The sequence below is a fragment of the Lepeophtheirus salmonis genome, chromosome 8 (assembly GCF_016086655.4).
Source record: "Lepeophtheirus salmonis chromosome 8, UVic_Lsal_1.4, whole genome shotgun sequence".
NCBI lineage: Eukaryota > Metazoa > Arthropoda > Copepoda > Siphonostomatoida > Caligidae > Lepeophtheirus > Lepeophtheirus salmonis.
In genome coordinates this window covers 1,622,866-1,636,042 of record NC_052138.2, presented here as the reverse complement: position 1 = coordinate 1,636,042, position 13,177 = coordinate 1,622,866, and the positions used below count along the sequence as shown (strand labels likewise).

The 13,177-nt window shown below is 31.5% G+C and overlaps 1 protein-coding gene across 1 annotated transcript; it reads right to left on the bottom strand.

Moving 5' to 3' along the window:
- Nucleotides 1-666: 666 nt before the first annotated feature.
- On the bottom strand, nt 667-7,191 carry LOC121123304 (insulin gene enhancer protein ISL-1). The gene is made up of 6 exons (XM_040718425.2): nt 6,542-7,191; nt 6,007-6,238; nt 4,973-5,319; nt 4,533-4,912; nt 2,936-3,142; nt 667-1,272 (listed from the first exon to the last, which is right to left on the bottom strand). Exons 1-6 carry the CDS (start codon nt 6,564-6,566, stop codon nt 907-909), a joined length of 1,557 nt encoding a protein of 518 aa, XP_040574359.1. The 5' UTR covers nt 6,567-7,191; the 3' UTR covers nt 667-906.
- Nucleotides 7,192-13,177: the final 5,986 nt, after the last annotated feature.

The following is a 13,177-nucleotide window of genomic DNA, read 5'->3' as shown; positions in this document are numbered from 1 at the left end:
CTTAAATTTAGGAATTTTTGCTGTTTAATTTACTTTTTTTGGGGGGTGAGAAAGAAAAAAACTTTGCCAAAAATCGAGGTAAAATTTTTTCTTTCTGCAAATTCTGCAAAAGAGCCAAAAATTTCATATTTTTAATTTTTAGTGAATAGTTTTGGGTTTTTGACATTTTTTTCTAAAAAATTAATTTTTTTGTGAATAGCTGAGGATTTTTGAAATTTTTCTACAAAAATTAATAGTTGAAATTTTTCTACAAAAAATTTTTCTTCAAAAAATTTAATAATTGAAATTTTTCTACAAAAAATTTAATAACTGAAATTTGTCTACAAAACATTTAATTTTCTGTGAATAGCTATAGATTTTTGTAATCTTTTTTGAAAACCTATAGATTTTGATTTTCTTTTCAAAAAACTTAATATTTAAAAATTTATAGTTTTTTGTGAACAACAGTGGATTTTTGTAATTGCTTTGGAATTTTTTTCCAAAAAATTAAATTTTCTTTGACTAGCAATCGATTTTTGAAATTTTTTTCGCCAAAATGTGACTTTTTAATTATTTTCACGAAAAATTTAATTTTCTGTAAATATCTATTGATTTTAGATTTTTTTATAACAAATGAAAGATTGCGTCTTCAATACTGAAATAATGAATAATTCTCATACCATAATATATATGTATATGTATATTAATCATCGTTAATTAACAGGTCATTAAGATGATAATAATTGTTTGTGTTTTTATAATATGTAATATGTATGAATAGCTTCAATAAAAGTATTTTATTTATTTCGTATGTATGTATGATAGTGAGTCCAAGGGTGGGAAAATGGCGACACCGCGGCTCTTCTTTTTCAAAAATATAAAAAGTATGTATGATGCAAAAAAAAAATTATCCAAGTTAACATCCAATTAGTTCGAACCAGGTGGAAGTGATGGAGCATTGGATGAGGGCTGTGGATCGTTGTTGTTTGAGCCTCCAGAGGATGAGGATGTTACAACGTTATTGGGCGGCTCACTCAATGGAGAGTCCACACGTGAGGAGTGTGGAGAAATTCCTCCCGGAGGCGGTGGAACAGCCGAGGAAGAAGAGAACTCAGAGGACGGTACAAAGTGATCATTGTTGGAGGGATCCAGCGGTGGGGGTGGACCTTGATGAAGAAGTGATGGATGGTGCGGATGATGGATTGGAGGATGGTAGGGGGAGGCGTCCAAAACGGGACCACTCTCACTGCCCGGAGGAGGAGGACCTCCTTCAGGAACAAAGTTCCCATGCATCTGCAAAGAAAATTGGAGTGGATTATTAGTAGGGCTTTTTTGGAAGGTGTCCTAATACCCTGCTCTAGATATTATCTATTTTCATGAAAATCTATCAAAACCCTCAAATCATAAAATATAATGAACTATGTTTTTTAATGCATAATTATTTTTGATAAATTATTATCTGTAATCTGTGTTTTGCTTTGAGTATTTTCCAAATTGTCTATTTATGAATATATGCAAAAGATTGAACAGTCGTGATTTGAGTAGACAAAATAAGAGTCATCAATATACCTTCTTGAATTATATTATAGCAATTGATTGCCTTTAACTTAAAAAAGGCGGGACTTTTAATGATCAAAATTGTACATTGATAGCCTAATAAAAAACCTCAAATCTTTTTGACTATCATTTAAACAACCTGATTTAGGATATTTTACAGGGAAAAAAAATCCTTTTAGAGTTGTTTTTAAGTGTGTAAAAAAAATTATTATACTTATCACATATACTTCAAAGTAGGAAGGAACCCGTAGTCCCTTGAACGCTCTCCCAAAATAGAGAAATTTTTGGTCGTAACGTACAAAAATTATCCCATTGTAAGACTTCTTTCATTGCGAAAATAGGTGATTTTTTTTATTCAACCTTTACCAAAATATTTTTACACTAACATTTTTCAAAAAATATATATTGTCTCATAAAAAAAAATTAACCCTCTCAAAACAAAATCCTGTGGACACCCGATTTTTGTTCGGTTCGATATTTTGAATATTTTGGTTTGAAATCATAGATAAATAATTGTAGTTAAAGACCGGTTCAAAATACGTCCTTGAAATTATTGTTTTGGTTTTACAAAAATGATATGAGATTTATTGAAATATCCCATATCCTCTAAATTGGTAAAACCTATTCTGATTTAAAAAAAGAAGAACACTCGTAGTCCAATCAGTTTTAGGTGGGGGGCTTGATATTTGGAATATTTAAAAATAAAATATTAATAAATTCTTTTTTGAAAATATGTTTTGAAACTTCATTAATAATAAATAAATCAACACTCAATAGTTGTTTGTCTCACAAAGAATCGTACATTTCATGAATTGATAACAAAGTATCCGAACGCTCCGGAACATATGTCCAGATCAACAATTTTTGTATATATACCAATTTTTGTTAAGTTCGATATTTTGTTTTGAAACCATAGACAATATGGTACTTAAAGACCGGTCCAAAACACAGACATCCTTGAGCAAATGAGTTGTCCCTTACAAAAATGATGAGGATCCTTGTTTTTCTTAATGAAAAACCAACACTATTATACAGGGCCTTTGCAAGTTTTTATTTTGGTTGGGGATCTTCATTTTTTGAGTAAAAATGTTTCTTTAATTGGTCAGACGGAGTTGACCTGATTCAGTATAAGTAAATATTAAAGTATTAAAATTACACCATCTGACATAGAAATCTTTTTTGAAGTCCATATACATAAAATATATTTCCCTTTCTAGGAATCACCGGGGCGCGAACCCACGCACATTGAGTTCAAGAGAATAGTTTTACCAAGTGCGTTGTCCATTGAGGTACGCCATTAATTATTTCTTTTAGGGAACGGATAATTTTGGGTTGATTTGGGCTGGAGGGACTATAACCCCCATGACGGTACTCCAAATTAATAAAGATATATGTTTACCTGATTCACCAAATGTTGAAAATGTGGATTGTTGGGATGAAGTCGATCCAGATCCGTGTTTAAGGCAAAGTCGGAAAGGGCCTTCCATGGTGGCTCATAAGAAGATATCTCTACGGGATTCATACCTACAGGAGAGTCATGTCTCACAGGGGATGTTGCAACCATGGGGATGCCATGCATATTCCCATAGCCCAATTTACGGCCATCCTGGAATCAGTAAAAAAAACAATTAAATTTTATTATTTTTATTTTTTTTCGTCAGATAAAAGTAGTTTAGGGAATATGTAGTTAGTATGGCAAAGTAAGTTTCCAACTTCTACCTTGAAGGATAATTTTCCCTTTATCTCTCTTAAAGTTAAGTTGTTAATATATATTTAAAAAAAAATAAAATAAAGGATCGTTAAAAGAAATTGACAGTATTCTTTTTTTGACCATTAGAAGGGGAAGGGGGAAAAAAGGAGAATTGAAAAGTAGAAGAAAAAGGAAGAAGGAAAAAAAAAAGGGAGAATTTGAACTTATAAATAATATATATTTTGACAATTTTTGAATAGGAATAATATTTGACTCTCTTTGTTTGTTGTGTCTCAATGATTGACTCTTTCAATTAATATTAATACCCTTTCTTTCCCGAATGAATATATAAATAAATAAATGTAATTTCATAGCCCTGAGAAGATATTATATAAAAATAAATAAGTACATTTTAACGGAAAATAATATAAATAAAATAATGATTAAAGTGAGTCAATAAAAGGAGATTTCTATTTGATGTTGTGGAATTGTTTGCTTAGAAAGGGAGATATGCATACTATTCAGCTGACTGGTTATGTATACCGTATAAAATCATTTAAATATTTGATATTTTTTGAAGTTACAGGAACATGGATTCCCTTGTGAGTTGATATGGGGTTTGCTGAATTATTATTTGATGATGACATCTACTTCATGAATATTTATTTACTTCAAGTGAACGACAGCAGAAATAAAAAATTTTTTTTTTTTTTTTTTCATAACAAATCTTATGAGCCTTCAAATTTTTTATTTTTTATTTAGATTTTTCTCTTTCTAGTTCCTTTTCTCCCCCTCTCCAAGGAATTCCAAGATTGAATAACAACAATTCAATTCAAAAAAATAAAAAAAATTGATAAAAGTTTTTTTTTTTTTTTTTTTTTTTTTTTTTAAAGATAAAGAGAATCCCCATTTTGAATCCACCACGACTACTCAAAGAACCCACCACCAGACCATCCACTAATAACAGGACTTCTATCTTATCAGAGATCTTTTTCTTTTTTCTCTTACAAAAAAAATATATTTATTTTGATCGTTTTTTTCTAGATATTATTATTATTATTAAGCTGTTGTAATTTGCTTTTGAGAGATCTGAAGAGAGATTTTAAATTACTCAAAAAATCAACCAGAAAAAAAAATCAAATCATTTATTTATGGGGACCAATTGAAAAAGAAGATTAGGATTTTATTTGGACTAAAAAGAAACGTTCGTGGGTTTGTTGATTCATTTTCCGGAGGCTACAAAGGTTTAGTGGAAGCCTTTTTCTTATTAATCAAATAATTAATGATGAAATAATTTTTGCCTTACACTTTCTCGCTGCATTTGTTTTTCCAAGAGTCGATTTTGAATTTTTTTATCCTTGCACCTTTTATTTTGAAACCAGACTCGAATAACGCGTGGAGAGAGGGCCGTCATTTCCACAAGTTGTTCCTTCATCAGCGCATCCGGCCTCGGATTCGCAGAATAGCACGTTTTTAAAATATTTAATTGTTTTTCACTCAAAACTGTTCGTGCTCGCGCACTTTTCCGATCCGCGTTCTTCTTTGAAAGAGCGGAGGAAGATCCCTTTTTAGATCCAAAGGATATACTTCCTAATCCACCTCCGCCGCCTAAGCTGGACACACCGCTCAGTACGTCCTCTTGGGAGTCAACAATGCTCATATCCTCGTCGGAAAAATCGAGGTGTGCTGGAAAGGAAGATGGGAGATTCGGTTGATGACGAAAGGGGAACAGAGGGGGGTACTCACCCTCAGAGTTGTCCTCGGAGCTGTTGGAAGTGTTGTGGTGATGGAGATTGGCGTGGTGATGGAGAAGCATGGCAGAGGAGTCCAGGAGTAGATCCTTGCTGTGGATATTGTTATTATTATTATTATTGTGCATGGTGTTGACTTTGGACTCGACAAGGGACTCTCGGTGATCCTCCTTGCAAAAGAGCTCGTCTTGTCGGAGAGCAAACTCATCCCCGGGAACGAGCTGTTTCTCGCAGGCAACACAACGGAAACATTCCAAATGGAATATCTTATTTTTAGCACGCATCACATAATCGTTCTTTCCAAAGCTCCGGCAACACTTTTCGCACTTTGTGCCAAATAATCTGCAAAATCATAGGATATCTTTATTATTCATCTGGGGGTTTCCAAAGCATTCTAAACCTTTCTAGTAAGACAAAATGACCTTATTTTAAGCGCAGCTCATTACTTCAAATAGTATTTTTTACAAAAAGTGTCGCAATATCACCCCCAAATAAAGAAATTTCTGAAAAATTATACTCCGAGAAAAAAAAAAATTTAAAAGAGAAAATAGATAAAAAAATTTTTTAAAGATTTATTTTCAAAAAAAAAAAAATATTAGATCAAATTAATCGACGGAGCAAAATTTTTAATTTTTTCAAAAAATTCAACATAACCAAGCCCCCCTTCTCCAAATAAAAAATAATTGCCATTGTTCAAGTATTTTGCCCTTGAAAAATTAGATTTAGTCTTTTTTTTTATATTTGGCCTAAATTTGAAATAAATATATATATTTAATGGGTTTGTTTATTGAAGCCATTTTTAATGAAATTTAATTGAATATGTTCTGTGGCCCATTAATATATTTCAATTGGAAATGGAGCCCAGTATAATAAAGCGTTGGGCATCCTTGGTCTAGTTAATAGTAGTAACAGTTGGTTCCCTAACACAAACTGACCTTATTTTAATTTGTGTATGAAAACTAGGACTTAAATTTGGATCCAGGCTTTTAAACATAATTGAAAGGGGTTAAAAAATTATTTTGAACTTACCGAACATAGTCCTTTTTACAAAACGTTTTCCCGTCTCGTACGAAGCAAGTACACTTTTCATCAAGAAACATTTGGCACTCATTGCATTTGAGACAGGCGGCATGCCACTCCAGATTAGGAGCCACACGAAGGATATATTGGTCATGGATCTGTGTGCCACATCCCACACACAGAGAATAGCCGCTACTACTAGTTCCATTCATATTCCGTCCACTGCAAATATTCGGCAGAACTATATGAGGACCAAAAATAAAAGAACTCCTTTGAATAACTATATGGTATTAATCTATCAGATAAATCTGATTCAAACCACTAGAATAAAAAATGTAAATACGATCAGTCATAATACTATTAAAAACACAAATCAAACCCCCTCCGTGCACCTCAAGTTACAAGGCAGTTAATCGTATTAGCTAATAACTAAGTCTACCTTGAAATTTGAGTAGCGGAAATCAATTCTACGCTCCCAGGATTTACATTAGCCTTATATCTCATAATATTATAGAATAATAAATATCGATCTCATGGGTCTTACCTAATGACTCGGCTACAAGTGTCATGTTGGGAGAGTAACTGATTTGTTAGTTAGAGTATGTTGTTGAATCAAATTGATTTGAGACTTGCTCTTTGTCTGATGAAGAAGCTCTGAACTATTTCTCTGAATGTCTCTTAATGTGTGATGATGACTGAGCCTCTCCACGGACTTGCTCTCCGTTTTCCAAGTCTCTTCATTCCACACATATACACACACACACGTTCACTTTTAGTCCGTTGTTGATATCTATCAAGTTAATTCTGTCTATAGAACATTGCACACGTTTTAAATAAACATTTATTAATTGATGTCGTATATATTCACCACGAAACTAATCTTTCTTATAACTAATTTGAAATCTCGCGAAAAAATTATCCAATTAAACAACAGTGAAAAAAAATAAAAAAAATCAGGTTTTAAAACTGTCTCCTTTTTTTCTCTTTTTTTCCCCTTTTCCTTTTCTCTCTCTCTTTCTCTTTCCCAGTACAACTACTACTAGTACTACGACTGCGACTATCTACCTTAGGATCAATTCAAACGAAACTGAACTCCATGCAAGAAAAAAAAAGGAGAAAAAAAAACTTTTTTTTTCTCCCTCTCTCTCTCTCTTCCTCTCTCCCTGCGCTCACACTCAGAGGAGGAGGAAGAGTAAGGGAGCGCTTCTCCAGGACGAATAACGCGTGCGAGTAAAATTTAAAAAAAAATGACGGAAGCGGCGATTCTCTCTCTCTTTCTCTGTCTCGCTCCCTCTTACATACAAAAAGAGGAGGAGACATTTTTTAAAGGGGGGGGGGGAGAAAAGAAATGGCGGAGATTTATTCAAACTTTGATTTTTTTATTCTCCCCTCTCTTTTTGACGTTACGGAAATTATATAAGAATACGCTACGGTCACTACTCACTTACTCCTTAGCATCACCCTGTAATGTCTCTTCTCTTCACCAATTTATTGCTTTGTTTTTGTTATGTGTGTGTTTTTTATCGTTTTTTGGCGTCTCCCGAATTTCAATTTATATTATTTATTTATGTTTACGTAGTTGTTATTCATTCGCATATCCATGATAAAAAAGGATTATCAGGTCTCAGAGAACAACTGAAGGATTATTTTATATAGGTATTTAAATAATAATTATACAAAGTCATGGAAGAAACAAAACAAACGGAGAAAAAAAACCCATCATCAGAGTAGTAAAGACATTGTGTTTGTAGGAAACAAAGGTCAGGGTCATGAAAAATAAGGACAATCGTGTAGAAAAAAGCTTCATACCTTTATCATAGTGAAGAGTTTTATAAAATAATCTATTTACTTTGGTCACTGCGAGATTATAAAGGTCAAGGTCATGAAAAAGGTCATTGTTTTTTTCTCTCTATACCACTTTTTTGGCTTCAAATATGCTGATAATTTGTCTTCTTTTTTTATCTATCGTATTTATTCATGTCATAATTCAATCAAACTTAAAAATATATGAAAAAAGCACAATTGTGTAGAAAAAAGCTTCAACGTCAATAAAGTGAAAAGATTTAGAAAATGTGTTATTTATTTGGTAGCTGCTAGGGAATAAAGTTCGAGGTCATGCAAAAGGTCATGGTTTTTTTTTTTTACTTTATGGATTATTCTCAGCTTTAAGTACACTAATAGCACTTATTCATGTCATATTTCAATCAAACTTAAAAATATAAGAAAGTATGAAAATTGTTTAGAAAAGGCTTCTTAACTCTAACATAGGGAAGATTTTTTATAAAATGTGCCATTTCCTCAGGTAACTGTTAGAGAACAAAGGTCAATGTCATGAAAAAGGTCATCATGTTATTTTTTTCTCTGTCTCTTTCTGCTTAAAATACATTCTTTCTTCTTTTTTACCAATCATATTTATTCATATCATAATTGAATCAAACATAAGAATATAAGAAAATTGAGCATCTAAAAGAACCTTTTTAACTCCAACATAAGGGAAGAGTCTTATCAAGTTTACTATAAGCTCTTGTTGTTGTTGGAGAATAAAGGTCAGGGTCGTGGAAAAGGTCATAGTTTTTTTTATTACATTTTATCCCTCTTTCGGCTTCACCATACAAAAAATAAGAATAAGGAATCATAAGTTGTGACGAGTCCGGAGTAAGTACATCCATTTTTAGTACATGAGTCGATTTTTCATGTCCTTTTTTTTTATTTAGTTCAGTAAACTCGTTTACCAATTGACAAGTTTTGCTCTTGGCACATCACTAATATTTATTCATCTCTAAATTCAATTAATTTAGATACTAAATTTATCTCAATGGGACAATTTAAAAGAAAAAAAAGCTCCATCACTTTAATATAGTGAAGAGAGTCTTACTCCTGTTGTTATTAGATAATAAAAAGGTCAGGGTCATGAAAAAGGTCATCTTTTTTTTTTACTTTTTCTTCCTCTATTGTCTCTTTATGCTGCTACAAACTTATTTTATGTTTGTGGCCATCATATTTAGTCCTTTTCTAAGTCCAGACCAACAATTTTATATGATAAAATGTAAAATACTATTTGTCGTCCATAGAGACAGAGGGTGTGCCTGAAGGGGACATTAATCTCTCTCTCCCTCTCGGAGCATGACTACTACATCCAGTACTTTGAACATTTGGTTATCGGTCCTTTAGATCTCCTCTCGTACATACAGAATAATAACACCTGTGAACCCTTTTTTGTTTTTGTAAGAGTGTTTCTTTTTGTCATCTAGGCAAAGGTGTTGCAAGGATCAAAGGAAAGATGGAAGACAAAATGATAAATCTAATTAGTCCTAATTAATTAGCAAAGAAGAAACGAACAAGGAAACCGTGTTGGTTGAAGAAAGAAGACGTAGTCTTCATTTGTCTTTTATGAGTATCACTTTGAATTTCTTGTGTAGATATTCTTCCCGGTTAATTGGATTATGATATTTTTTTTATTATCCTTATTTTGTCAGGGGGAGAGAAAAGGAGTCTTTTAACTATCCTAGTAGTTAGACACTCAAAAATGTTAGGAAAAAAGGATATCTCAGCAGTAGGTAATTAATTACTATAATTATTAAATCTGTCACCCCTTCCTCTATGTCTCAATTTTCTCTCCAAATCTAACCAAGAGTAATTTTAAAATTGGTGCAAGGCTATTTTGCTTTAAACTTTTTCGCCTTGACATATATGATAAATGAGATTTATACGTCATTTTCAGGTAAAATGGATGCTCCCTTGGAAATTTTGAATCAAAATATATAATGTGTATTAAAGGATTGTTTTCCATTGTAATCACACTCCAAAGTTTCAACACTTAGATCCACAAAGTCTCACTCTGTAATGAATTTGAACCTGAGTCAAAAATGTTCTAATTCTAATTAGTAGAATTAGAAAAATAAATAAACACGGCAACGATTCGAATAGACGAATTGTTCCTCACTTCTCTGTTTGTAATTATCATGAAGGCATGACGGATTATTCAATCTAGAAAAAAGACTCATGGTTTGAAGAACAAGCGTTATATGAGGCAACGACTTAATTACTTCAGTAAACAAGGATTTAATGGATTTTATAGTAATAAATATTACATATTTTGATTTACAAAGTTCAAAAGGAACATCTTTTTTTAGCAAAAAGGAACAATAACGACGCCTCACTTCATTTATTTACAAATATATTAATGCAAAATATCCTTTAGGCGAAATGGCTTTAGGCAAAACGTCTTAAGGCGAAATGCTTATGGGAAAATGTGCCGAGACATTTTATTTTAATCTCTTTAGTGGTTATTCAAATATTATCAGTAGTTTTTGCACAAATTGCATTTAAATGCAATTTTCTTTAACATTTCATTATATCACATCCCTTTATAACGCGGTCAGTGAGCGGGGTAAAAAGAAACCACAAAATTAAATGTGATTACTAGATAAAACGTTGAACGATTATACTATTTAGATTACATAAATTTTATACCATTTATTAAAATGTTCCAATTATTTGACACTCGCAATTACCAAATAAAATCCCTAAAATACTTGTATCTATAAGATATTATTGTTAAACTTAACTTACTTATACTTGAAATATCCTTGAGTAAAAATGGTTTAAGGCACAATTATCAGGCACAATTAAAACGTCTTTACTCTATTAATAATTCTTGCATATGATACTCATTCTAATGTATCTATTGAATCATTTTGAGTAACTAAGCATATGGAGTTTGGAACTGTACTACAATCTTACATAAATAGTAGGAATCAATGCTTTAAATATTCTTTTTTTGGGGGGGTATTTTGGCCTTAATGCCTATGGAGCCTTCCCTAATGAATGTATAGTTTTTCGTGGATTTCGCAGAGTATGATTTCATAGTTCTAGTTTGCCTCTTTGCTCAATACGCAACAAATAATTGACTTTAACACTCAACGTCAAAAAAAAAGAAGAAGAAAATGAACGGTTCTCAAAGTCCTCTGGCGTCAAGAGTTTTGGATTTATTTGAATTGGAAGAAAAGGCTTGGATGGTCCTTTTAGGCCCACATTAGATGGGAAGAAAAGTGAAGATTGGAAGAACCTGCTTTGCATTTAAAAAAAGCTGATACTTGTAAGTAGGAAGACTGTGCAAATGAAATATATGGAGGTTGTCAAATTGACCATTTAACGATGAATAAAATGAAGAATATAAATTTATGGAGTTTACTCGATGATACTTTCCTGAGAGAGATTTTATGAAATTTACATTTGGAAATGGGATTTCTTCCGACCTGAATCTGAAGATGGCAGTATTTAAAAAAAGAAGCAGTTATCAATAACCTATCTAGCATCTGTTGATAGATACTTAAAAAAGTGTTAGTCATTTTCATGTTTTGTAGCAGTCGTTTGAGTGAGTTAATTCCAATATTTTTGTGACAAACGGAGAAAAACAGAGTTTCCTGCTGTCCTAAGTTTTTGTCTTGAAAGTGCAAGTTTCAAATAGATTCAAACAATAGTAGATATATAAAGGCTATTTGTGTGTCAATTTGACGCGTCTAAGTCAATCCAACTCGGAGTAACTGAGACCAAAACAGAAAACGACACGTGAACAATTATTTTGTAGTGAAAAACGTCAAGGACTATTTAGACGGATCCCAGAGATGGAAGACTCTCTGGGAGAAGTGTGTGTATAGAGTTACAATTTATTGAAACTTTGTTAGGTTTCCCAAACTTTTGGATACAGATCATTAAACAAGGTATTTTATACCTGTGAATTATTCAATATCTTTTAAGCTGTACTATATCAAATTTCCTTCATATAATCTAATGAAATATACATATATTTTTTTTTTGCAACAAAGTACAACAACTTTGTTATAATCACTTAAAAATATCCAAATGAATAAAAAACGACCTGAAATAAAACAATTGAGTACGAAAACAATAATAATAATAAACACTCCCGATGTCAACAATCTAGGATGTTATTTCCATATTTAAACCTGTTTAGGAGTACGGGGTTTTTGTGCATTTAAATCTGTAAAAAATACTAATTTTTTTTTTAGGTAAAACACTTTATTTCTATCTTGGTAGGCCCCAACGTAAAAAAAAGCTAAATGACTTACCCGTACAATTATTCGATATTTTTTAATAACATTCTGACAGAGTTTCCCTTCAGTTTTTTTTGCCAAAGAAGCAAAATCTATCCTCAGAGACACTCCCGTGTACAGTGTTGTAAATCCTGTGTATTTCTTAGCTGGGACGATTTTTTTGAATTGCTAATCTAAAGAATGACCTTTCTTTTCCTTGGCATTTTTTAATTCCTGAAATCTGTAAATAGATTCAATCATATTCAAAACCTGATTGAACATTCATATGTGCTCATAAAGGAAAAAGTGGAACCCTAAGGATTTGTTGCGGAGTTTTAATTGTAATTCCTTCTTAGATGTAGAATTTAAATTTTTTTTTCCAAAAAAATTATTTTCTGTTAATTGCTATGGATTTTTGGAAATTTTTTTCCAAAAAATTTTAAACTTAAAATATATTTGTCTCTAATTTTCTTCCAAACAAATTAAATTTTGAAATTTTTTGCGAATAACTATGGATTTTTGTAAATTTTTTCAAAAAAATTCATACTTAAAATCTTAATTTTCTTCCAGACAAATTAAATATACAAATTTGTGTACAAAAATTTAATTTTTTGTGAATAGTTTTGAATTTTTGATTTTTTTTTTGGGAAAAAAAAATTTTTTAATTTTTTTTCTTAAATATTTGCTTTTTTTTTGGTTAAAAAAAATCAACATCTCCTCTAAATATAACCCTATAAACGCCCCTGATTTAAAAAGTCAACAATAAATCGGGTTTATTAATTTTTTTTAAAGATTGTTTTTGTGCTGAGTCATCACCACATATTACTATGCCGTTTAAGTCTCTGGGCAAACTCAAAAATTCTAAAGAGGTTGCGTGAGATAATATCTACAGAAAATAGGGGGGGGAAATAAAAGATTTATGAGTCCTTTTTGCCTCATTCCTAAATAATGATTATATTTTTTTCTCCCTCCGACTTTTTTAGCAAAATTACAAACAAAACGTCTACTCATAAAAATCTCAATACAAGTTTAGATAAATATATTCCATACTTTCTTATCTATGACTGAAAATATGTACTTTTGTATAATATAAATACTTTTATGGGAAAATAATGTTTGAAGAA